Below are 27,941 nucleotides of genomic sequence, written 5' to 3'. Positions count from 1 at the left end.
GAGGGATCTGGACAGGCTGGATCAATGGGCCGAGGCCAACTGTATGAGGTTCAACAAGGCCAAGTGCCGGGTCCTGCACTTGGGTCACAACAACCCCATGCAACGCTACAGGCTTGGGGAAGAGTGGCTTGGAGAGCTGCCCAGTGGAAAAGGACCTGGGGGTGCTGGTTGACAGCTGCCTGAACATGAGCCAGCAGCGTGCTCAGGTGGCCAAGAGGGCCAATGTCATCCTGGCTTGTATCAGAAATAGTGTGGCCAGCAGGACCAGGGAGGTGATAGTGCCCCTGTACTCGGCATTGGTGAGGCCGCACCTTGAGTACTGTGTTCAGTTTTGGGCCCCTCACTACAAGAAGGACATCGAGGTGCTGGAGCGTGTCCAGAGGAGGGCAACGAAGCTGGTGAAGGGTCTGGGGCACAAGTCTTAGGAGGAGCGGCTGAGGGAGCTGGGGTTGTTTAGTCTGGAGAAAAGGAGGCTGAGGGGAGACCTTATCGCTCTCTACAACTACCTGACAGGAGGTTGTAGCGAGGTGGGGGTCGGTCTCTTCTCCCTAGTAATAAGCGATAGGACGAGAGGAAATGGTCTCAAGCTGCGCCAGGGGAGGTTTAGGTTGGATATTAGGAAAAATTTCTTCACTGAAAGTCAGGCACTGGAACAGGCTGCCCAGGGAAGTGATTGAGTCCCCATCCCTGGAGGTATTTAAAAGCCTTGTAGATGTGGTGCCTGGGGACATGGTTTAGTGGTAGACTTGGCAGTGCTAGGTTAATGGTTGGACCTGATGATCTTAAAGGTCTTTTCCAACCTAAATGATTGTATGATTCTATGATTAAGACTCCTGCAAGCTGTAGACCATCTGCAGACATTGTGATGAGCTAATATAGAGGTGGCTTTGAAGGAAAAGAAATACCTTGAGCTGAAGGTGCTGAGCAGAGCAGCACGGCTCTGTGAATTCCCTGTAAGTCTCTTGAAACATGTGAGGTAGGTCTGAGCATCCCTATGAGCTAGCAACATGTCTTGTTGAATGAAGGAATTCCTGGATATCGTGGTGATGTAAGCACTGATGGTGAAATACGGAGAAGGGCCAGCTGAAATAACAGTAGTGACCACAAAAGGGCAATAGCTGAGGCAAGTATCATGGTTGTGGCTGTGAAACTGAGTAAAATATTTAGTGCAAAGAGGTACAGCATGCACCTTTAGTCGTTGCTAATGTAAATATATGATTCATTCAGCATTGTTAATTCTTCCCAAGTTTATTTTACTTTCTCTTGTCTCTATACAGGCTTAATCTTCTAAATGAGAAATATTACTTGTCAAGAGAGTCAAGGGTCAATGTCCCCATGACTCAAGGTGAGGGTTAAAACTGGACGCTTTTGCTAGTGCTGAGAGGAATCCCTCTGCATTTAAGCCCAGTTCTTGTTGCCATCAGCAACAGGGTTGCTTTGAGTTTCAATCCTCAATAATCCATGATTCAACAGATCATAGACAATTAAGATTTTTTTTTTCTTGTTTTGGATGACTAACCACCAACAGGATTATTTCAACTGTGTTGTGGTTTAACCCCAGTTGGCCACTAAGCACCACACAGCTGCTTGCTCACCCTCTCCCCCCTCAGTGGGATTGGGGAGAGAATTGGAAAAAAAAAGTAAAACCTGTGGGTTTAGATAAAGACAGTTTAATACGTAGCAGAGGAAGATTTAAAAAAAAAAAAAAAGAAAAGAATATAAAACAAGTGATGCACAATGCAATTGCTCACCACCTGCTGACCAATGCACAGCCCGTCCCTGAGCAGCGATTGCTGCCCCTGGCCAACTCGCCCCAGTTTATATACTGGCCATGATGTCATATGGTATGGAATAGCCCTTTGGCCAGTCTGGGTCAGCTGTCCTGGCTGTGCTCCCTCCCAGCCTCTCGTGCACCTGGCAGAGCATGGGAAGCTGGAAAGTCCTTGACTGGTGTAAGCACTACTTAGCAACAACCAAAACATCAGTGTGTCATGAACATTACTCTCATCCTAAATCCAAAACCCAGCACTATACCAGCTACTAGGAAGAAAATTGACTCTATCCCAGCTGAAACCAAGACAGTTTTTAGTCTCTCAGCCAGGAAGGAGTAAACTGATACATGGAGAGGCCCAAGTTTTTTGGAGAACTGTAACAGAAAGGCTTTCCCTGCCCCACTGAGGAGCTGGGCAGTGCTGGCTTTAACCTCTCTGTGCTGAATACTGGTATTTGGACAGATAATTCTGCAACCTAGAGGAGTAAATCTGTATTTTCAGTGGATTTCCTCAAAGGATGCTTGTTAGAGATACACAAAGGAATTTTTTTTGAACTATGATGGTCCAAAGACACTCAAATTCAGACCAAAAGATCCAGTCCTGCTAAAATCTGACAGAAACAGCACCAGGTTTTTGTCCCTAAGCATCTTTGTTTCACAGGGTTCTTCGGACCATTTCAGAAACTCAGCACAGATGAAACAGGCAGAATTTTAGCTCCTTCCAAATGTAGTTGAATCATTGTCTAATAGGGAGTAACAACACCTGCTCTTGTTAAGAGAAGACAGCTGAATTGACAGGTGTCTGTAACAGTTGAATCGGAGTCTACACATCATGAAATAAAGAGATAAAATACTTTACAAGCCAGAAGATTAAAAGTCAGGAGATGACAAAGTATGAACAAATGTCAAAGGCACTTGCCTAAACCTACAAGAACTCATATGCTCTGTTCAGTTGTCAGTTCCTATTATTGGGATAGTTACTGTCCTGCAAGGAATCTAGACTACAACGGAGGATTTCTGTCAGTGAGATAGATCATATCTATAAAATGAGTAGTCTGGCAAGGCATCATATGCTTATCGCAGGGAACACAGGCTGTGTTGTATTGCCCACCAACAGATTTGGGTTGGGGTTTGGGATTGCATGCAGAGCATTTCCCTGTGTGAGTCCGACTGCTGCTCGCAGCACAGGGTGATTCCCCAGCCTGCTTCTCAGTGTGCTGCTCCAGGATGGGAAGCAGCTTCCAGGCCCGGTTTTCTGCCCAGCCAAGCTCCTGTTGTGCGAATCTGGTCATACATACCATGTCTAAGGTAAGTTCTGAGGTGGCTTGTCAGTGCATTTAAACCTAGCTCTATCTGACTGTACCTATGGTCATTCCCCTTCAAGGCAAGCCACACTTAAGTAGGAATTTGCCCATCTTGATGGCACTTTAATGCCTTGCTTATTGCTGTCTCTATTGGTGCCTGTCACTGCACTGTTCATATTTGCTCTCCTGTAGGATTCTCCAGTTCAGAATTTACCTGCAAAATGTTACAGATAGGAACTGAAGAAAGGTATGAAGAGTCATCCCTCTCCTTTTTTCCTTCCAAAAGTCTCCATCTATCACTGCTAGATGGAAATGTGCCTGCTGTGCACAGCTTCTCCTCATTCTTTGAGTATGCAAGGCAGACCCCTGAGATTCTCTCATCCCGTTGTTCTCACTATAGAATATAGCTGCTCCTTTTGATGTACTACTACTTTTTTTTTTTTCCTCTTAGCACCAGCTATTTCCATGTCACTTTTTTCACTTTGGATTTTCTGCCAGTAGGATTTCTGGCAACATGTACATCTGGCAAGCTACATCTGGAGCTCCAGTTGCTGGAGATGGGCAGGCTGAATGTTTTGATGAGTAAGTCACAGATGAATGTCTATATTCTCATAGTTGCCAAAAAGTTACACAACTACAGATCCCTCGGTCCTTTAAGGTTCCTCTGAGCTGATCCTCTGGTGTAAAGCATTTTGTAGCTCAGAATAGCTAGCCAGGAAAAGATTGTCAGTGCCTAGATGTGCTGTAGAGGTACTCCATATCGTGGATAAAGGTTCAGAGATGTGATCAACTGAGAAGGTTGTAGCTATGACAGCCTTAGATTTAAGTTAATCCTTGGGTGCCAAAACAACCCCTGAGAGCTCCTGTCATTCTGCAGAAAACAACAACCTTTAGCCTAGGTCCCTAGTCTTTCAAGATGTAAAACAGAATTATCTCTAGAAGTGCTAGAACTGGAGACCATAATGCCTTCATTCCCTCCTGCACTGATGACTGCCTGATGGAAGAGAAAATCCGAGTTCTGAAGACTTTAGATCAATAATGGTGTCACAAAGCTCAGGTAGTGCCTTTAAGGCAACCTGGCACGTCCTGGAAGTCATCATGCCACATTAGGGGTCTACGGTTAGTTCCTGCACAGCACACAAAGAGAATTGGGCTTATAAAAATTGTATCCCTAGTAGTCAGAACACTGAGCAGTGAACAGCTTAAGTTTACACCTGGGAGTGCAGTGAGATGACTTTAAGTCTCCTCCATCTCAAGGAGTGAGATGCTAGACTACAAGAATCAGAGAGGCATCATTTCCTAGCTCTTGTTAGCAATCCCTGAATGATCACCTCCAGTTCCTGCAGGAGAAGGTGGCAGCCAGAGGAGCATTTCATTTGTACGTCCCAGCAGTGTGTAGGTGTGACCTGGGCACCCGTACAGTGAGTTTTACTGACAGTTATGTGCCAAGGAAGTTCAGGTGTCTGCAGAGTTATGTAAATTCAAGTTCTCAGAACAAAAGCAAATTACCTACTGGCATTGAGCCTAGGGCCTTTTGTGGATTGTGTCTTCAATCAACACTAAAACGTGCCTTGACTGTGAGGGAGGACACAGGCTTGTATTGGGTTTAATCTCTCTCTTCCCACTTTTGCCATTCTTAGTAAAAGCAGTTACAAATCTAGTGAGAATACTGTGCATTTATATATTGTCATAGTTATCAAATGTACAGCATTTTACCACTGTGCCTCCAGAAGGCCATAATAGAGAAAAGCATCTTGAAGACAGGATGTGCTAGTTGTACTATACAATTGAAATTTTAATGAAAAATTACACAGAAGAAAGCAAGATAGAAATAACATAACCTGTATCACATGGTGTCCCAGTGTCAGATAACCCAAAGTGAAAGAGTTAAGGTTTTTTAAGACACAAATGAAGATAGCAAAAGTGGCTAGCTCAGCAAAGACTTCTATTCTGTGCCTCTTTCCCCCTAGTCAGGAGATGAGGAAAAAAAGGAGGAGGATGCAGCAGATGCACAAGGCAATGAAAGCAAACAAGTGAACAGAGAACAGTTCTAGTTTAACCTAAGAGAGGGTCAAAAGGTAGCTTGGGTGCAACTATGGAAATGCTCCATCACTAATAAAAGCCTATGGTTTGTCATTATATCTTGTTGCAACTTCATTCCAATTAATATATTTCAAAAAAATATTCTGTATATTTAGTTTATTCTTAAACAATCAAATTCAGAGGGATCAACCACACAACCAAGCAGTTCACACTCTCTTATTTCTCAAAACTTGGGTGCTCCAGCTGGTTTTAACTGGAGCGTCCACAATTTACGAACTGGTGACTCAGAGGATGAGAAGAGTGACCAACGACAGCCAAGGAAGTTTTCTGGTAGGAGAAAAAAGTGGTGTTGAGCCCACCTGAACCCACAGGTCCTGAGGCAGCTTGACACTGACTTTCATATCTAGTAGTGTAAAAGACTGTCTACACCACATTTACAGCCATGATAGGAGACTACCTGATGCCATTGTCTAACAGCTAATGCCTAGTCGACTAGTAGACAAACCTGGATCTTGCTATAGGGTGTATCGTGACTGTGGTATTGATTATGAGTGTTATTGCTTTGAGGCCTGGCAGGAACATGGGTATGAGGTTCACCCACAGCACAGCCCTGCGACCACTACCCAGCAAAGCGCCAGGGACAGTGCAATCGTAGGGGGAATCTGCACATCTCTTCCATGAAGAATCTTGGAGATGTGACATTAGAAATGGTTAGGATGAAGAGATGTGGCTGAATCTATCATCAGGCTCTTTCTTTGCAAAAGCAAGATGTTTTTGAATACCAGAAGGCTCATTTGCTTTACTTTCACATTACAATGTCCCTTTTACCTTTTAAAACATTTTAAATTTTCTCACATAGTCCAATTCAACATACTGTTTTCTACCATTAGACTATTAACTACCATTAAATACACCATTCTGTTATTGGAAAACATATGACAGACTACCTTAAGCTGGTATCTGCCATTTGAACATTAAAACATGGTTAATAGATTTAGCCAAAATGTAATAGCCTGTTTTGTTGGACTTTTGTGTACTAGTTTAACAGTGTGACAGGTCTTGTGCAACAGCCCCATAGAAAAGAACCGTCCTGTCACAAGTTAGGTCTATACACGGCTGGATAAAAGCTGTCATTCCCCTACTTCCATACATTAAATGCTTAGGTTAATGAGCTTTTATTAGGAACAATCCTGTTTCCACTGGACTGAAAAAGAAAGCTTTAAACAATTTTAACTGAAGAGCCATCATCAGGACAATCCAGGACTGAATTTTGGATGGCCAAAATCTTTTACATAAAATGAACTATAAACTACTCATTATATTATGATATCATTCTGTTTCTCGGACATTAAAACTGTCTACAAGTAAACATCATTATCCTAGTTTGAAATGTAGGGAAACTGAGGAACACCAAGCATTTAAACAACCTTAGGCTCCCTATTCAATACTGTATTCACTAGTCCTACTGCCTACTTATTTAGCAGCAGAAAATATTTACTTGGGGAAAAAATGTCATTTTTTTGTTGCAAAGAACCTTCCTGAGTCAGATCCTGAACCACAAATCGAGATGGTTTTGCACGTACTTTCTTGAGAAACAAATGACATCGTTTTCTGTTTATTTATCAAGAAATATTGGGCTTTTCTTCCTAATAACATGAGATTTGTTCACATGACTTTCAAGGAAAAAGAAGTCAGACAGGAGCTACCATTAAGCATCTTTTTATTGTAGTCTTTAATGTACATGCAGAATTAAAAAAAAAGTGTCAGTTATATCTGTAAGCGTATAACAATGTAAATGTCTTGGATCAGCAATGTATTTGGATTAGGGACTAATAACTCTAAGTGAACAGACATCTTTCAGGATATACAGTTTATATGGTAAATCAAGAAGGTTTTCTTCAGAGTGATTTTCCTCATAAAAAGATAAAATATTTCTTGTTTACAATCTCATTTGTTTTTAATACTGAAAAAAACTATAATAGTACACTCTTCATTATGTACATAGAAAAACATAAAACTATATCCATACCAGTGTCTGTTTTAAATGCAAACAATAGTAGTTAATAGCTTTGTAATTTCTTTGTGCACCCTCTCCCCTCTTCCCTCCTCCCCCCACCCCCATTAAAAAATGCAGCATTTCCTAAAGTTCTCAATGCTTTGGCAGAAATTGAACCGAAGGCACTCCCGTGTTAAGTAAAGCAATATGTGAAATATCAGCGCTAAATAAAAAAAGCTGTAGGTGTACCAGACAGCTCCATGCTCATCCCAAGGGCCAAATCTTGCACTCTCTGAGGTCAAGAACTGGTTTGCTGGAGATCCCAACTGGAGCAGGCTCAGGCCCCAGGCTGGTTTACAATAAAGCTGATTAGCCTTACAACTATTTTTACAAATGCTTCACGCAAACTGTATGAGGATGCAGAGAGCATCTCTGAACACAGTACTATCACGAGGGCAAAAAGCTCCTGCAGGTCACAGCATCAGAACATGTCGCAAAGGCTTTGCTTTCTAAGCCTTGCACTTTGCAACACGGTAGTTTCACACAACACCCTCCGTTCAAGACTTCCTGATGTTGCAGCTCAGCTAAAAACGAACAAACCAACCCACAAATGTGAAGTTTCTAAACCATCTCTCATGATGGGTTAGTTTAGACTCAGCAAAGCGTCAATTCTCCTGAAAATAATCTGCGTGCTAGAGGCGTGCAGACTTCTGCTGCTAGGGAAGCTTTGAAAGCTGATAGAAAAGGTTCTCTCAGGGGCAGCTCCTCCTTGGCCTCATGTGGCTTGCATTTGGCACACCTTCATTTTTCTTGTAACTCAGGGCTATCTCTGGCATACCTGCGATACGTATTTATATGAATACTTTGCAAAAAAGAAGCAGCCTATGAGATAAGCACCTAAATGCTCTCTAAGGGATGTGTCATAAGTCACAGTCAGGAAAACATTTCCATAATGACCAGTTTTAGTTCTCAACTGCAGGTTGCTTCTGCAATCCTAGCAAAGGCTGAGAAACAACTGGATGCAAACTTCCAAGAGAGAATGAGACAGAAAGGCACTGACCGAACCTTTTTATGCACATGAAAAGCTTTCACGTGTCAATGTCTCCAACCTGATAAAGTGTTAGATTTTTGGGACATATATTAGTTCAGTAATTTGTTTACTTAACTAATTTATTCATAGTGCATCATATCTGACCATGACTGTAAATAGCTGCAGTCAACTGACAATCCAATTGAAAAGAACATTCTGCTAAAACCTGCCAGCTGGTCACGTTCATTCTGCTGCAATAGCACTGCACTCTTTGGCCACAATAAAATGAATGGCTTTGTAGTGTTGGAAAGCATTTTTGACGTTCTTCAGTATCACTGTGGATTTATCTCACAAGGAATGAAGGGTGAGCTAAAAAGGCATCCAACAACACTTCAGTCTCTGAATTGAACAGCCAGCAAAATGATATACAGCTGGCATGGAAGAATAGCCATTTAAGGTTAGTTTGAAATGCAGAATGAAGGGGGAAAAAAACAAAAAAGCAGCAAGTAGTCCAGTAAGAATAAACAGTAGAAAAAGAAACTGAGCAAGTGATTCTTTGTTTTGGGCCAGTATATCCACCATCAGTTGCTGTATGTTGCTTTGGGAAACACAAAACTGGCACCAAAACACTCCAAACAACACAAAACCCCCACCCCCTTCCTAGGCTGATGGCTCTCCTTGAAATGTCCCTCAAATCTCTTTCCGTACTGTGGCTCGGATGCTGCTGAACATTTTGCCTATGGCCTCAAACAGTGGGTCGCAGAACGTGTGGATGCAGATCGAATAGACACGGCTAATGCACTGGATCTCAATCAGGTAGCTCCTTATGCACGGCACCACCGCCCAGATGTGCAGGAATGACAAAATGGCAAAGTAGATACCCCAGATGAGAGCCATAGGGATGCCAAAGATAGCTGACAGTAAACGATAAAACCAGTATTTCGTTACAGTGAAGGTGGTAAAACTGGCCTTCCAAATCCCATCAAAGCTGTGTGTTCCCTCTGGCTCAGCAATCACATCTTCAAAATCAATCTGCAGCAAAGAACACAAAGTCAGGTCAGTCAGATGTTCACATCAAGGGTGGATTCCAGAAACTGCTTTCCTGGAGAGCAATGGTCCCCTGCAACAAAATACCGAAGCACATACCTCCTACACCCCAACATGATGCGACCCATTTTAACACATCATTTAAGCCATGAATCATTTCAGCTACTATCTTTTTCTAGTAACTATCATGGAGCTTTGGTGATTAGCTCAAAATTAGACATCTAACTTCTAGATGGAGATGAACCATCCACAATACATTTTCCTCATCTCCCACAGCCCTGAGGGTTTGGAGTGCCCTTGAAGTCTACTTAAGGGACAAACCAGGTGAACAGAATCATCACACTTTCATTGCCTAACTTAACCATTTCGCATCTTTACAAATGGAATAAATGCAGTCACTACTTTGACTTTTTACACACCTCAGGCATGCATCAATAAAATGTGTTTTATTTGTCTGAATTATCCCATCTTTCCTTGTATAGCATTGCTGAATTTTGACAGTGAATAAATGGTGAGGCTAGCTATTTAAATATATACTTTGAAACAGGCATAGATAGTTGTTAGTAGACTGAAAAATAAAATGCTGGATTTAGATCTGCATCAGGTGGAGCTCCTCCTTAGTTTGAAAGGGTTAGGGAGCTCTTCCATCTTACTAAACATAAGGAGGCTCTTCACATTAGAGAGCCTATCCTGTTTATGTGATAATACTCTCTTCATGAAAGACACGGCCAGGCTAACATATTAATATTTAGAAGGAACACACTCTTCCACATACTTCATAGTTTTGACTATTCATAAATCGTTCAAAAAGTCACCTAAGGAAGCAGTGCATTCCAACAGGCATATTTTACCACTCTCTGTTGAAATACTGAGCTATTCAGGAAGCTTAATTGTCATAACATTTCTATTAGAAAATTAACAGAATTATGATGATGGTTCAGCTCCATGTCACACAAACATGTGTTTGATATAACCCACAATACAGGATATTTAATTTAGTTAGCACAACCAATTGTATAGGAACTGCATTCAACAGGAAGAAGAACATCACAACACTATTCCTCTGCAAGAAACTAAATGACTGTTTAAATCAGATGAAAGGAAAAAAGAAATTGCATTCCTAGGACTGGATCCCAAAGTGAGATGATGATGCTGCCCTAAGTGAAGATTTACAGGAGCAGGGTAAGCATGATATGGGCCAGCCTCAGAAACTCAGGCAACAGTACCTTAGCATGCTGGAAGGAGGTGAATATACATACATTCAGTATAAGTATTGCTTATACTGTAGGAAAACGCTTACAATCACCTCTTTTAATCTAAAATATACATAAAAATTGGAAAGAAGTCCTCCCTCTCTCCTGTTGAGTCTTCAGTCACCTCCAAACAGAAGTTACCAACTGACTACAAAGGGAAAAATACTATAAAACCACTGGACTTCCCAGTTTCTTCAAGAAAAAAAGATAATTTTGAAATTTCTGAATCAGCTGCGACATCAAATATCTTGAATGCCTAACATCTAGCTGGCTTAATTCAACATATTGCTGGGCCTAAACATCACTCTGACTGCCCTGTGCCATGCCACCACCACTCTCTGCCAGTGCTTCTCTCTAGACATCATATAATACAAACCATAAACCTTCTCTTTATCTGCTACTCTGAACTAGGCTCTAGTGATCTGAGAGTGATCTATGATTCTTTGGGATGGGAATTCATCATCATCATCATCACCATCACATCTAAAGGTAGCATTTAGGTTGAAGCTCTGTCTCCGCAGAAACCAAGGAACACACCTCAGTGCTGTGTGCTTGTCCGTAAAGATGTGCAGAGCTGAAAGTCTGTTTGGACTTTCTGAAACTGAACAGCATAATTTTAAATAATAGCTACAAAAAGAGAAAATGAAAAAAGTTTGAGTCATGGCGCTCTTCTGCAATAGTTCTATGGGTATGAAATAACCTCTGCTTTTATAGGTTGTGCGCATGAATTTTTGGTACAAATCTTAGAAAACAGTTTCCTTGAAATCAGTGTCTAAAGACAGCATAGAAAGTACACTACATTCACTGCTGAGTTCACAGGAAATTGGAAATTATTTGCGCTCTGTAATTTCGGTGGGTACAACGTTGAAGCTCTGGTGGAAATAACTCTAATTCTGGGAAAGGCACCACAGGCAACAATGTGCTTTCTATGTTCATTATGGGGTTATTAGATATAAAAGTTCATGTCTGGGGACTAAACAACTGACAAAAAATTAGCTTTATGAAGTACCTTGGCCACAAAATAATTACATGAATCAGTCATTAAAAGCTAGCTGCAGTCTGGTAAGACAGAACAAGAAACTTTCCTGGATGTATTATGATCTTTTTACCAAATGAAGCAATCAGATGTCCTTGTATCAGTCATGGGATTTTAGGACTGGATGAGGAAAGAAAGAAGAAAAGGTTGTAGATGTATACATTGGGAAGTCAATAATATCTCCTGATGATGACATCTAATTGACTTGTATCTATGCACACAAAAAATATTAAGAAGATTTCAAGATCTGCATATTGTTCACTGAAATCAATCTTATTCAACTGACTAATGTGTTGGAAAAATATATGCCTGAGTTTATGGGGCAAGTATATTTTCTTTTTGGAATACAGAAGCAAGCATGCTTATATTATCTGTTTCTGCAGCTACTCAAAATCAAGCCTTTCCTTGTAGCCCATATCCCATGGTAGCTCATTTTCAAAGTGAATGGGTATTCTTGGCTTACTATCAACACTTGCTTTGAAATCAGATAATAAAGATATGCAGATGATGGCAAAACCCAAAATGATTACAGAAAAAAAAAAAAAAAAGCTGCTTCTCAAAAAATGATACTGTACAAAGACTACATGGTTGAGCATAGCCCTCTTATTCTAAAACTTCTGGCAATTTATTGCGTGCTTCCCACCAGCTGATGTTGTCATCCTTGGCAGAGCCAGTCTGCGCACACAGGCACCATACAGCAGTTCAATGCATTGAGGACTGTTCGGGGTCAGGCCTAAAGTCTTTTTATTCAGTTCAGTTGTGGAGGAGTCTATCTGGTATTTTTTTTAAACTGGTTGATAAGGGAAATATTAAATCTCAGCAGGAAAGCAAGTTTGCTTTGAGCTCCATCAGCCTTTTCATGGTTACATCTTTAATTTAGCTAAGTGGGACCTATTTTTGTCAGCAAAACATATTTTTGGCATGCAAAAAGAAACCATAGGTTAACGTGAATTTTCTAGAACTTTTAAAATAAATAGTAAGACTGGCCCATAATTTAATTATTTTCAAAATAATTCATTATAATGAATGCTTTACTGAAAAATGGAAGCCAGTAAACTCACTGGTTTTCAAGTCAAATAGTAAACTTTCTGTAATCGTGATTCTCAGTAACTACATTGTTTAGCCTGTCGTGTGCTCCAAGATGTCCATGGGGAGCTGACAGAAGAATCATGCCATATAACATTTCCAGATGGACAGCCCTGTCCTCATTCCAGGAGATTATGCTAATATTAGAACATTTATGATATATCTTTGGCCAGGATTTCCCAGCTCAAGTCATACACAGTTGTCCTAAAAGTACTCAGGAATCAATCTGTCTGTGAGACGATAATAGCGGTGTATTCATGCCACCAACAATTGCAAAGAGGTTACTTTCTTGGAGTCATCTTAATAGCTCTCAGAATGTTTCTACCAATGCACAGAAGCTGAATAGATCATGCTATAGGAACCATAGCTGATGTCTCACTACCATATCTTTCCCATTTTGTTATTCCTCACATCCCATGTTCCACATTGCTCCACTTTGAATAAGGGAGATACCAAACTGAACTTGAGAGTGAAAAGACAGAAAAACAGCCTGGCAACTCTAAAAACTCTCAGATGAATACAGAGTTAAAATGAAGATGTTATATCCCTAAAAGTCATAAGAATGTTATGAAATTATGTACATGTCAAGAGAGTCCAGCTACGACTGGAACGCGAACATCTGCCATGCTGTCCAAAACCAGACTTAACCCGCAGCAGTGTGCAGTCTAAATAAAGACAGGCAAAGAGTTGAGGTAATCTGGGCTCTTCTACTTCTCAGCTGCTAACAGATCACGTACAGATCCACTAGCTGGGAAACGCTGTATTTATTTCACTGTTCAGGCAGTAGAGATAAGTCCTTACGCTGCAGGAACTGAGATATCACCCAGATTCTTCCTGCACTGAACCACTCCCATGAAAGATCCTGTTTTTCACTCACAGGGATCAGTCCTCCACAGGCAGCAGGAGGAATAGGTGACTGGATGCATTTTGCCTTGCTATGGGTTACATTTACATCCCTTGGATTACTCACTCGTCAGTCTCTCCTGTTACTCTCCTCTGGCTTTCAGTTCAGCAGCACTCAGTGATGGTGAGTGTCATCAGACTGATAACGGGAGTCCAACTGAACTAAGTAAAGTAAAAATAGGACTGACAGGAGAAAGAGAAGTGGCCAGAAATATGACCCTAGGGAAGAAAGACACTCTTAATTTCTGGGAATGAACCTAACTGGCTTACAAGGATAAGATACCTTTTTTAGGGTATTGTTCTCAAGGCTGCTTTTGCCAAAGCATCACATGCACGTAGAGCTGTGAAGAACTCTGTTTTATCTACATAAAGGCATGCTTAGGTTAGGCACAGGTCTTGTTCAGTAGATTGCATGTTCAGTGTGCAGTTTGTTCCTCTGGAGTTGTCAGGGTGTCCTGTGAAATCATGGCAAGTTATTTGCCAAGCTAATAAAAATACAGGCACGTCCACTTGTAACAAGGAGAGAAGCAAAGGAAATTTGCTTTGACCCTCTAAAGGATGCTAATAACTCACTACAGCCTTCTGTTTCAGCCAGAGCTATTAAACACTATCAACTCCTGTTCCATGCCTACAATACACTTCCTGACTTCAGCTATTCTTTGTTTCCTACTATTCAGTTTGGTAAGGCCAGTTTTTACATTGCTTGAAGCTTTTGTCTGATTCTGCTATGAGAATTACTGCAGCTTCTTTTGCTCTCCATATGTTTATTAAACTTTTATCAGGAAATTAAGGAACCTGCTTTGATTCTAAAAGAGATTTATTTACAAGAAAAGGAAATGGTATGGGGAATTTGTCTTCTTTTTTCAAAGTCTGTTTAAATAAAAAAGCCTATTAATTAAAAAAGCTTAGCAGTGTGAAGTTACTGTTTTTTCTAAAAAAAACCCCAGCTGACTCAAGAATATAAGCTTTATATATGAAAATAGTTGACCTGTTGACCTTGCAAGTTCAGTCCCTATGTATCAAAACCTGGCAGGCTGGAAAGGTGTGTTAAATGCCAACGTCAAATTGCTTACTTGCCAGCATGCTTCTCCTCAAAAGTTTGTTCTTTGGGGTATGTAATATCCATTACATAGAAAAATATACTGTGCTGGTTCTATCAGGAAAAAATTATTAAGGCCATCAGCATTTTATGGGGGCTTTGACCTAATCTACTTTTCTGTGATTGCAACTATAATTATTCAAATCTTCATGTGTGGCAGCTGTGTGCTGCTCCTGTGCTCACAGCATGCAGTTCGCATAGACAGGCACCACCGCTACTCCGCTGAGGAGGAACCCAAACAAGCACTAAGGATGCCTACATTTCTGAGTGCCATCAATACCTTTTGGAGTCAGGGAAAAGATGCTCAGATCCTTACTGGATCTCTCCTGATGGATCAGTAATATCTCCAATCAAGCAAACCACTTAAATATGCACACAACCTGAAAAATGTGAACTGTTCCACTGATGCCAATATCCTTACGTGCTCTGCCAGACCAGGCTATAGTCAAGTCTGACTATATATTTATACAAGAAGGAGTCACAAGCTAGTTTTCTTTACATTTTTAGCACAGAGTATGGGAACTCTCTTTATTGCTTACCCAGTGCTGTTTTTAAAGAGGTTTTTCCCTGATACCAAGACTGTAAGTGGAGTATTGTTTCACCAGATTATATTGCGTCCCTACAAGACTTGAAACAGACGTATAGAAAAAAGCAGATATGATCTTTTTTTCTGTTGTGATAAGTGCAATTTGTAAAATTTCCCAATGCATTCAATGTCATTTCAAGAAACATTCATCAGAAGAAAATGTACAAAAGATCACAAGTCACATTTGGGAGGTGATGTTCAGGACAAGTGCAGCACTAACTAACTTCAAAGAAGGCTGTGGTATATGTTATTAAAAATCAGAAAATGCATGAGCATATGAGATCATTATTAGTTTTTGTACTTCCACATGCTATTTGAAACTTAAAAAATTGACAGCTACAGTGCTTGGGAAACAAAGGCATCACAACAGAAGCAAAAAAACCCTAAGCAATAAGCTCACCACCATTCTGTTAGATCAGTGATATCAGCTAAACATCTAAATGTTTCCTCGACCCACTGAAATACCACATTTCCACATCTGCTGGTGCTTGTCTTCCTGACCACTACCACAGTTTATGTGATGAAAATGATGAAACCACAGAAAATGATGAAAAAGCATATTAGGTTGTTTCTACTGAATCCAAGGGAAAGAACATGGGAGGGGTTGGGACTTATAGGGGTAAAGCAGCTCTTGTCCTTTCCCTCACCTCCCAGACACCAGGAGACTTCACTATTTTGAAGGTGTAGGGTGTAGCACATGGTAGCACTTCATGGCTGCAAGGGTACATGAAAGAGGAACAGGAGGATGCTTGGCTGCCAGCTTTGCAAAGCGGTCGAACGCTCTCCCTGAGGATGTACATCCACGCCTTAGTTGCATGAGATTACAGGAACTTGAACAGTGTCTTCATTTGTTTCTACTCTAAAAAATTGTTCCCCCTTTTACGAGCGCTGTGCAATCTGCACCTGGCAAACATTTACCTGCAGTTATGTAGAGAAGCTGGTACTTTGTTTCTGAAAACATACAGCTTCATGATGCCTAGATGTTCTACTTCCTCACTAGTCATTGTTTTCAACAGCAAATGTTAGGTGCTGTCAGGTGTGTTATAAAGGCAAACCTCATTCTATTCCAGAGTATTTATATGAGCCTCAGGCTACAGCGTGGGTGACTACAAAACACGAATATCCAGCAGTGTCTGGAGATGAGGTAAGTTCCAGCACAAGACAAGAAATCACCTTAAGTCTTGGTATGGTGGCAAGCATCTAACAAGGGAACCCCAAGAGCCTCTCCACATAGAGGGGCTCCTCAGGCTGCCTCGCAGCAAGATTAGGCTCTGCCTGTCAACCTCGAACTCTGTCTTCAGAGCACCCTGCCGTTGTGGGGACTGGCCAGATCAGCAGGCACAACACTCATTCCTTTGTACAAAACCAGAGATGCCATGAGCACAGATGGCTAGGACCATAGTTTTTGTGTAAAACTGGCTAAATGCAGAAAAATGACAAACAAATAATTCCAAGGTGAATAAAATCCTAAACAAGCAAGGAGAACTGTTCCACTCCAGTTACTTGTTCAAACTGATCAATGGATTTGCCTTACATTCCCTGTCCGCCTGTGCCTGCTTTCCGTAATATGGCAAGAAAAGAGAGTTCTGCTGGCACATCTCTTGATGGAAATAGTGACTCTTTCCTGAATACTACAGAGTATGCCAGAAAACCAAACAATGCTTTAACAAACAAGGATATTCATGTTGGAGAATAGAGTTGAAGGACTACACTCTTCTAGCCAGAGAAGAAAACCAGTCCAGTCAGAGTGACCCCTACCACACAAGGAACAAATATTCAAATGGATTGTGAACAATTTTAAATATTGTCATGAATTAGAAAAAAGGTTGTGACCGCAGATCGCCATTTCACAAACTGAAAATCAATGAAAATAGCAAAAAAATAATTCGCTACTAATTACTGAGAGAACAACCTCCTGCTGCCTGCCCATGCTGAATTACTGATTACGTACCAGAAAAGCCCTGGTGATGGGCTTTGCTTTATCAGATGGGCAGGCTCATCAAAATGTGCGGAAGTACTCGTGAGAAAAATGTGACTGATGCCAATGGGTCAGCACTGTAGCAACCAGCCATTCTCCAGATATCTCTTCCTGAAGCACTTGCCTGTCCTGTCTCAATACAGCCCAGCAGAAGGAAAGACTAGCAGCTTCAAGGAGACATCTGCACTCCTCTGAAACACAGCTAAACTTCCTGTGCAGGTGGGGATATCATGTCAGCCAGTTCCTTGCAAAAAGACGTTGATGCTGTCAGAATAAGCAGGCAGAAAATAAAGTGGCTGTTTTCCTCCTTGGAAACTGGGCTGCTGGGAGGTTATTGCAGTTTTCCCAAAGAGAAGCTCTTAAGAAGCTTTCTTCATTTTATTGTTTGTTTCATGTTCGACAGTTTCTTGTTTGATACAGCTATTTTAGCAAAGAAGTCTGATACGTCTGTGTGTATGTGCACCCGCATGTGTCTGTCTGTATGTTTAAAGAGGCAGATTCATCAACATGAACACCAGAGTGAAGTTTTGACTACACTAGAGATAATGGGAATTCTTTTAATGATTCCAGTGGGGTCTGGAGTTAACCAGAATCCAGAAACATTAATAAAAGTAAAGATAGACTGCAAGCATTTTTATATTATATTTTTATATTATATTTTATATATATAAATATATTATATTTATGTTATATTATTACATTGCCTTCAATGCAGGTTTACAGACCTGTTATTAAGGTAATAAACTGCTATTAAGTATAACTTTTTAGAACTTGCTCTAGCTTCATCCCTCCTAAATTTAGGCACTAATGGGAAATGGAAATACAGTGAACTTGGACTCTTTAGTAGCACGTGGAGAGAGACAGGCACCTTTGGAGGATGCGTTAGATCTGGAATTCTGCTTTTTTTCTATCATTTGTAAAGGGAGTCTAAGGAGAGGAGACTCTTAGCTAGGTATACTACCCACAAACACATTCCTGTTAACTGCTGCCATACTTTTTAGCAAATCTGTATAACTTGTTCTCACCTTTTCCCTCATTTCTACCTGACTATGCTTATTGCTGACAGTGAGTGTGCAGTGATGCCCAGCTGCCTCTCTGTTCCTTTAAAAAAAAATTGCCTCTGCATTTCTTCTGTTGGAAGGTTGTCTTTCTTATGGAAGATCTTAAGTTACTGATCCTTAAATATGAGGTAACTACTTCTTTAATATTTCATAAAAATTAAGACATTGATCTACAGTTCTGGTCTTGTCTTAAACTCCACTCGAATAGAGATATATGAACATGGACTGCATAAAACGATAGGAGACTTTACGGCTGAGGTCAACAGGAGATATTAACCTGATCTTGAAGGAGAACTGAATGTGTTTTTATAGTATTTGTTTGAATTCTTAGAAGGGATTTCAAAGCTGGCAGAGGAAGTGTTGCAATCCATCTGTGAGACTCCCTTAGGCTTTTTTGAAACTGTGAGTATAAATTCAGCACAGTGGGAATCTGGACAGGGAATGTGATGCTTTCACCTTCAGCTGTGAGAGTATCTTCTCACTTCTTATCTACGAAGCTGAATTTATCAGTTCCCATTTATTTGAAAATAAAGTACATGGGTCAGATAAATAGAAGACTATGGACAAACCCCATCCTTGTACAGCCCTACTAACATGTATACCACAGCTCCTTGACTCCCTTGAATAAAATCGGGTGCAAGTTTTATCAATTAATGTGCTCATTAGAGTGGGGATAGTGGTACTGAAACTATTTGTCCTTTTGAATGCTAATCTGATGACATAATTTCTGACGAGAATGATATTGCATAAAATTCAAAGTCTGTTTTGAAATTATCAAAAGACGTTTTCATAAGAAATCTGCTAGAAAAATATAAAGGGACTAGCAGAGTTAAACCTGCCTCCCCAATAAATCAAATTAAAGTAAATGGCATAACTTCTTTTTTATCTTCAAAATAACAAATCATTTTTAGTCCAAGATGGTTTTTATTACTGTTGTTTGTCTGGAAAAGAAAAGAGAGATGGTAGTTCTGGATCAAAAAGCTCAAAAAATCAATTGCCAATGTAGATTTCATCTGGCTGTCTGTTTATTACAAGGGTATTTCAGAGCTGTGGGAAATATAAACTTATCTTAGTTTAGAACTATATCTCTCTTTGGTTTTCCACAGATCATAAGTTTTACAGAATCATCCAAGTTCATTTGTATTTTGTTCTCTCTGTTGCCTGAAATACAGCAAAGATCAAATTCTCACTGGGGACCTCATGAGCAGACCACTCTAATAGACACATTTTCCCTCTTCCCTCCAGAAAGTTGTGGATTTCAATATTTTTTTTGTTTTAGACATTCATACTCTCTGCAACAGAAGATGGTATTTCTATGCATATAGTGGGCTAAAAATTCTAAAATTAATTCAAATTCTTCTTAAAATTTTCTAATGTATAATCTGAATTCTGTTGGGTTTATCAGAAACAAAAAGTATTTGTCTCCTCTGAATCTGAGATAATGTCCAATAAATTCTAACAAAAGGAATATCCATGCTGAATCGTTGGCTCTGTCCCCATGGCCACCAAATGAACATTTTCTTATGGAGTTATAAGTCACGTTCATCATGCTAAGCAAAAAGGTAGTGCATAAGGCTTTAATAATACTATGACCTTAAAAGCAAACACATTTCTTTGAGAAAGAACCTTTCATTAGAACAAATGCCATTATCTGTAATCTTATGGACATTCAAAAATACCATGTCTGGGAACTCCTAATTAATGTGCAAGAAACCCGTTTTTCAGAACTCTAAGACCTTGCTCAGTCCTTGTATAAGCTGGCATTCATAATGACTCGAGTTTTTAATCTCTCACTCCTAGACTAGCCTTGGAAGAAGTATTTGAAACAGAATTGTATCATGTGGATAGCCAAAGTCAAACATTTGAATATTCTTGAATTTTAAATCTAAATCCCACAGCTGGACATTAATATGACAGAAAGTTTCAGAACCAGTTCCTTTAAATGAAGATGTGTAAAAGTAAGGTGCCATGTCTAAGCTATGTGTATCATTAATGGAAAGAAATACGCTCTTTGAGAGCACCGTTTGTCCCGTCCTATGGTTAGGCCTAAACTCCGTGATGTGAATCTGCCTCCAGAGGCATCTAACTTCCATCACTGCCAACAGCAAGAGCCCAGATGACGAGCTTGGATTAGAACATACACACACACATTTATATATTTATATATTTATATTTATATATTTATATATTTATATATTTATATATTTATATATTTATATTGAGATATTTAAATGTATGTATCTATTTTCATGGGACTTTTAACAATACCTGAAAACAAAGAAAGGTGATTGGCATTAAATTTAATTTAATTCCTTGTTTCAGAAAAAGCACCTGACTGAGCTCTGCTTTTCTCTCATTTTACCATGTTGAAGAGCAGAACCCTGTTCCTCCCAGGTTGACTCCTGCTGTCACATCGGAGTGACAGCCCTCAACGCCTTAGCCCTCCCATCCAGAAAGAGCAGGGGATGATGCCTGCTTTCCTTCCAGGAGGTTCTCAGGTGTGGAGATGGGAGGTGCATCTCTCTGTGCATCTTACACCATGCTCAGCGGAACAGGGAGGGACCGTAATTGTGAAAGTTTAAATAAAATGGCAAACTGCTTTTTAAAAAATCTCTCTTTTTATTAGAAAGCATCAGAAACTGTAAATGGCTTTAAAATGGCTGAGTAATACTTTCCTCCCTAATGCCTGTGTAAGGGTGTTACGGTATTTGTCAACATCTGACTAAAAATTCCAGACTTTTCCTTGCAGTGAGCTGAATTGCCTTTAACTGCATTAGCTTCAAGTGGAAGGCACGAATACATAACTGTTTAAAACTTGGTACAAAAACTCTGCATCCTTACATCTGTAGCCAAGTACTGGAATTTTTTTCCAGAGAGAAAAGGACTCTTACGCAACAGCAGATAGACACCACTTGTTTAAAACAAAAAAATAATTATGTTCTGGATGGTAGACCAGGCACAAGCCTTTCTTCCTGGCACACCACCATAGGAAAAAACTGTAATCTGGCTGCAGATGTGACTGCGCATTTGGTCCTTGCTAGTCCCAAAGGAGTAGACTTTGTAGGGTTGGCTGCAAGGTCCATCCCCATCCTGAGCAAGGAAGTACTGAGAAGTGCAAGCTGCAGGAGCCCTGTTTCCCGCCTCTGCTTCTTCCAAATTCAGTAAACTTTGTGGAGACTTGACCACAGATACTTTGAAAAACTTTGAACTCCAAAGAGTTGGAAGGCTGTAATTTAGCCATACTCTGGAAAACACAAATATTGTGTTGGGAAACAGGAAGAGCAAGGGCTGAACTTCAGGCGCCTTCATGTGAATCCTGCATCATTGGGGAATGAATGAGAGAAAAAAAACGATCGGCTTTCTATCCTGTTTGTTGCATCTCATCACATATAAATAAAAACTGTGGGACACATGTCCAAGAGTAGAATCACCCAGTGAAGGATGTATGAAATAGATACAACTGTGAGGCAAAATAGCTGTATAATCACCAGACTGACTCCCAGAGAGCTCCCAAGTGCACAGAGGCTGTTTCTCCCTCGCTAGATTCCCTCCTTGCCTCCTGCGTGACTAGCCAACTTTGCAAGCCCATGCCTCAAGGCTTGGGACCACTGTGGCACGTTCTCCCCCTGCCGAGGTGACACACGAGGGCAGTCGTATGAGGAAGAAACTCCTTCCTTTCCGCTCCCTGCTGAAGGAATTGGAACAGGAAGGAAATTCTGATGATTTCACTAGATCATGCTTCCTCCAGCACAGAGCTGCCAACTCCGTTGCCTGCGGACCTCAGGTTTGGTAAGGCCTCATTTCCATCCCTCTCTAAACAGAAATCCAGTCGTTCACCCCAATTTTCTGGAAACTTCATAGCACTTAGCTTCCAGTTGATAGCTAATGTAAAGATAAACCCTAAGCAAAGCCAAGGTCACCGATAACTTTGGTATAAAGCTGCTGCATGTGTCTAGCTTTTATAAAAGGATCTTGACTGGGTCTCTCCCTCTTGCCTGGATCCCTACCCTACTGCTGCCTGCACCATCCATCTGCTGCAGAGGAAGCTGTGCAGATGCTTTGTGTTGCACATCAAGGGAACTTGTCTCCTGCTTCTCACAAGCAAGGGTTATTTTTAAAATGTGCTATGGGAAGTATTTGAATGCACACAACACTGAGGCCTTTTAGAGAGCTGCTTACAGAGCAGATTCCTCGTTCTCTGTCTAATCATTTCTATTTCATGGCTGACTGATTTGTCCCCAGTTTCCATGCTATTGTGTCTCATAGTCAAGTGGCAAGAAATGCACTAAACGCTGGGTAAAAAGCAGAAGGTTCTGAATCTAGAAAAATGCAACTGCTCTAAATAAAATTGAGCTAAGCCTGAACCATACTTCTGGCTTACAATACCACAGAATTTTTTTTTTTTCTCTTTCAGTACCTGACTGAGGCTGGGGACTCCTTCTGTTATACAAGCGTATATTTTACACTCTGCCTGGATGATTTACATCTGAAGTAAAGGCAGATACACAATGTAAGGGGACCACAGACTGACAGCTAAGGCAGTAACTGAATCTGTACATCTTTACCCCAATTTGAGCCTGTTTCTTAGGTACTGGGTCTGAACTTTATGGCTACTTCTAACAAGCTGAACCTGAAAGCAGTGTCCAAATAAACCCAAATTGTGGCAAAATTCCTCTCTCTACTTTTCAGGTTGGACCTATCCATGAAATACTTACAAAAATCAAAGCAATTCTTATTTATCCTTGTAACAAGACAGAAAAATGTTGCTTTACTATGCCCACAGTTTTTACAAATGCTGCTGGTTTTATGATGCAAAATGGATCCTGCCTGGTTAACATCAAATTCATTTTGATACATTCCTCTGTCTTGATGTGACTACGTGCACTACCAGCTCCCTTGCTGACACAGAGGCGGAACTGCTATTCTGGCTGTTTGCTGGTTTTCAATGAATGTGTTGGTCCACAATTATTTCGAAAGGACAAACTGAAAAGCTTGGTTTTTCCATTCCTATAATTCTTACTTTTCAACTTTCTTTTGGATGATTGGACGTAACAAATTTTCTTAATCATTGCCCCTGTGGGAGGCAGCGAGGGCAGGATGGGCTTTGTACGCTTCAGCTTCTTTTAAGTCCGTTAGGAGTTTTTTCCGTCAGTGGTCTCCCTCTTTTCCCAGCAGGATCTTTCTTTCCCTAGCTAAGTTTGTGGACACCCGGATTCCGACTTGCTTGGGGGCTATGACTCATCCTCAGAAGGTTTGGTTGCTTTGGGGACTTCTTCTGTTGATGTACGCAATAAGCCATGATGCACTCTCATTCTTCAGTTCTTGCATTCCCTGTCTATTCAGCTGCTCCTCCGTGGGTAGAAAAAAAAAAGAATTGCTCTCTCCTTTTTAACATCATCCATTTTAATGGAAGTTTGGTGCCATTAGGTATACAGATAATTTGTTCTAAACAAATAAAAACTTTATGCCTTTTCTTTCTAGATCGCAAAGCTGACAATGGCTCCTTAAAGATATAGCCTGCTCTGAAGGATAATTCTTAGCGTTGATCCAGCACGATGGCTAGTCCTATTCATCACCTTCAAATTGTGTTGAAGTCAGTGGAATTTGAGGTTACTTGGGACCTTGCTATATTGTCTGCACATAGCATGAATCATTTTACTGACAAACATTCAGGAACCAGAGTCCAACCTTTTGATTCTCTGGAAACAATCTCTTTTTCAATAACGGGTCTTCCTGACCAACAAACATGGTGAACTGCACACACTTGGACTCTGCTGGACACTAAATAAGCCAGTTAGTGGCTTAGTCACCCACTACGGCTGGGCAACTCCCGTTTTTCCTAGGTTCTGACAAGTCCAGATGACAGCATCCTCAATTTTCACATGCATAGTATAAAACTTTTCTGCTAAGAGAAATATAATCTCTATGATATTTCTGGCGAAAGTGACTTCAAGCAAAAATCTGATTTGTCGAAACAGTCAAACTCTGAATTAAAAACCCAAACAAAAAAAATCTAGACAAGGGCACAGTCAGATTTTGCTTAGCTTGTTTCCATTTATCATTTCTTGAGGGATGGAAAAACACCAAGGAAAACAAAACAAGGAAACAAATCCAAACGAGCACCAGGACCTCTGATTTTGCACCCACTTGGCTTGGGGAGGCTAATCTGTCCCGCAGGCCGTGCCCAGCAGCGCAGCTAGCTCAGACTGCACTGCTTTGGTGCCACCTCCCCGCCCTGCCTCTATACGTGCCCGAGGGAAGGAAAATCCCTCTGCGGGTGTAACATCAGGTCACGTAACATTTTCCCCCGGTGCCGGGCGGGACATCCCGGCTGCAGGACTGACCTGCCGGCACACAGCTGCAGGAGCCCGGCGCTGGGGCGGCCCTTGCCCCGGAGGGCTGCCGCAAGCCCCCGCCCCGGCGGGACGGAGCCCCGCAGAGCCCCGGCCCCCGGGAGAGCACGGGCAGCCCGAGGGGGGATGCAGCCCCGCCGCGCTGCAGCGCGACCCGCCTCTGCAAGGAGCTGCCCTGGCCCGCTGCCCGCCTCTCTCCTGTACCCTCTCCCTTTTCTTTTTTAAAAAAAAAAAGATAAATAAATCGCGACCCCCGCCCGCCCCGGCCCTTCCCCTCTTGCAGCAGGTGGAGGGAAGCGGTCCGCGGGCTGCTGTCGCCCTGGCAGTGCCCGTGTACCCCGCCGCGGCGGGACAGGCAGCTGCCCTCGACTGGCATCACCCCTCGCCCCATCCCGCCTTGGCCCCCTCACCTTGACCACGTCGTCGTTGAGGTGCTTGGGGTCCCGGTTGACGAGGTCGATCTCTTTGGTGTGCACGTCGTGCACCGCCTTTTCGCTCAGCTCATCTGCCATCATCTTGTTGTTGGGCTTGTAGATGTTGCCCTGCTCCCTGATGGGCGCCGTGTACAGAAAGCCCTGCGGAGAGGGAGAGCGGGCGGGAGGGGAGAGCCGAGCCGCGGAGGGCAGGGCAGGGCAGGGCAGGGCAGCGCCGCGCAGGAGGGCGGGCTGGGGGAGGCGGCCCCGGGTCCCGCGGGGAGCGCGGAGCGGCGGGAGCCTCGCTGCGGGGCGGCTCTCGCCCCGGCTATTTAACCGCGGCCGCGGGGCGCACACCACACCCCCGCGGTACCGGGCAGGGCGCTGCCTCCGGCTCCCGCTCCCGCCGCCAGGCGTCCCCGGCCCCGCGCCCCGCACCGTCCGCGCCCGGCCCCGCTCCCCGCCGCGTTGCCCCAGGGCGGAGCGCAGCCGCCCCTACGCGGGGAGGGCGCATCGCGGGGAGCCCCGGCCGCTCCCGGCGCTGCCCGCGGGGGCCGCGGCTGCGCCCTCCCCACACCGACCTCCTCACGCTGCCCTCGCCGCACTGTCCTCACTTACACCACCCTCGCTACACCGCCACCACCGTGCCCCCTTCGCCCCGGCGCCCTCGCCGTAGCGCCCTCCGTAGCCCGCCCTCACCCTACGGCCGCCACCACAGCGCCCTCACCGCGGCCCCGTCCCGGCCGCAGGGGACGCGGACCCCGCGTCCCCCTGCCCCGCCGTCCCTGCCCGCAGGTGCCCGGCTGCCCGCCCTCCCCGCCGGGTCCGCCGCCGGGCCGCCCCCGCTGCCCGCTCCTCTGCCGGGCCGGGGCGCTGCGGGGGGCCGAGCCGCGGCAGGTACTCGGCGGCGGGGCAGCGTCCCGGCTCCGTGTTACCGGCGGTCCTACCTCTGAGTCTACGTATTTGGTACCGGACATGCTGCCCCGGGCTGGCTGGCGGCTCTGCCGCGGGTTTCTCTGCGCTATAACTTGTGGGACCGGAGGCAGGAGGATCCCGCTCTGCCGAGCGGCCGGCCAGGGGGAGGTAGCTGCGAGGGAGACGGCTGGCCGCCGGCCAGGGGCTGCTCCCTGCCTTCGGGATGACAAGCCGCGGTAGGGCCCGGCACATCGCAACGCGGCTGGGAGCCGCCGGGGGTGGGAGGGGAAAGCAGCCCTGCCCCGGCAACCTGGAAGCGGGCGGACCCGGTCGCGGATGCTTGGGCTACAACGCGCGGGGACAGGGCCACGACAAGGACAGGGTCCCCTCCGCGCTGCCCTCCCTGGCCCGGCAGCAGCTCCCGGCCGCTGCGCTGCGGGGTCCACGGTGCCTGCGTGCGGCAGAGCCTCCCGAGCGGGGGGGGGGGGGGGGCGACGGGGGACGGGGACGAGGAGGAGGGAGGGCAAGGGGGGGCAAGGCAGCAATGAGGAGATGGAAAACTTTAGTTGTGTTTCACGTCCAGAGCGAGCGAGGCGTTTGTAGGGCTCCCTCCCCCCCGGCATTGACAGTAGTTTACACATAGTCATCGCTGCCCCAGGAACAATTGTGGAAACTTGGACATCCTTGGGATGAAGAAAAAGACATTTTCTCAACTGGTTCATTTCAAAACTATGCAAATATTTAACAGTCCTGCACTTTAACTGTGCTATATTTTTCCCGGGAGGAGACTGACCCATGCATGTCTGCCATGCATGTTAACCACTGGGATTGACTTTTCAAGAGGCATGGTGGGACACTGACGTTTTGCCATCCTCTGTTCTCAGGGTCTTTTGTAAGCTCAGGGGCATATGTTGGTGTAAAAGCTGTAAGGATTCGTCACTGTATTCAAAATGCTTCATGTTAGGGTTGCAATGGTACTATGCATCGATGTTTATAAACATCTATAAAGATATCTATAAACATAGATGCATAGTGCCATTGCAACCCTAACCTGAACCATCTTTCATGACCTATATTTTGCCCTATTTTTTTTTTTTTTTTGTGTGTTTGCAGCTATCAGTTTTCTGTTAGGAAATCAGACCACGGTGAAAGATTTATAAGAACAGAAAAACAGTGACCTTAGTGTTATGCCATTTAGCACAGAGTTGCAGCAACAGAAGTAGAAAATTCTTAAGTGCAGTATATTTGGCTTTGGCAATTCAACAGACAAATGACCTCAAAAAAGCCACTGGCTATGATGGATGTAGGCTCCACAGATGTAAATAACTGCACCTGTTGAAAATGCAGTCCACATGGACACGTATTACTGATACGGTCATCAGTTAGCAGTGGACTTTCTTTACGAGTTTATATTGCTCATAAACTTTAGAACAAATGCTTTGGATGGATGTTTTCCAACTTTCCAAGTTAGTTGTAATTTTTAAAAGTAACTTTTTTATTGACGCAATAATTCACTTAGGGCATCAGTAAAATATCTTCGACTGTCCAAGCATTTCAGTGTGTGCATAGGGTCAAATGGGAGAATTGAAGGACATAGTCTCTGAAATTTTTCAACCCATCTGAAAAAAAACCCACAAGACAGTTCTTTGTTTTCATACTTAGGAAAGTTTTTCAATTAGTCAGTGTCCTGCACATCAGTCAGAAGATTTTGACCCATCCTTCACTCTTACTGCATATCTGAAGGATGACTAAAAAAAAAAAAGAGAGATACTTTTTAATTTGAAATGCTGAATTGGTCCTGGAGTGGTTTCTGCGGAACCACTGCCCCCTTGAAAAGAATCATGCAACACTACTGCAGCTAGAAGAATATTGGAAGCTGGCATAATTTATAAACTTTATGAGATGAATCCCAGAATAGGCTGCTTATATAGCTGAAATGAACCATCACATCTGATGAACTTCAGAAGTGCTCACTTGTGCTTAAATACCAAGAAGACAGCCTACAGAGAAAATGGCACGGGTGCTACCAAGTCGTAAGAGTGAGGAAGTTACATCTGCAGAGATGGA

At 43.0% G+C, this 27,941-nt stretch overlaps 1 protein-coding gene across 1 annotated transcript; it reads right to left on the bottom strand.

The window, feature by feature from the left end:
- Positions 1-6,821: 6,821 nt before the first annotated feature.
- Positions 6,822-26,090, bottom strand: CAV1 (caveolin 1). The gene is made up of 3 exons (XM_082310090.1): positions 25,907-26,090; positions 24,957-25,121; positions 6,822-9,176 (listed from the first exon to the last, which is right to left on the bottom strand). Exons 1-3 carry the CDS (start codon positions 25,934-25,936, stop codon positions 8,835-8,837), a joined length of 537 nt encoding a protein of 178 aa, XP_082166216.1. The 5' UTR covers positions 25,937-26,090; the 3' UTR covers positions 6,822-8,834.
- Between the last annotated feature and the right edge of the window lie 1,851 nt (positions 26,091-27,941).

This window comes from Platalea leucorodia (genome assembly GCF_965183815.1).
Source record: "Platalea leucorodia genome assembly, chromosome: 4".
In the NCBI taxonomy this organism is placed as follows: Eukaryota; Metazoa; Chordata; class Aves; order Pelecaniformes; family Threskiornithidae; genus Platalea; species Platalea leucorodia.
Note: the sequence above shows the minus strand (reverse complement) of the source record. Positions and strands in the feature narration are given on the sequence as shown.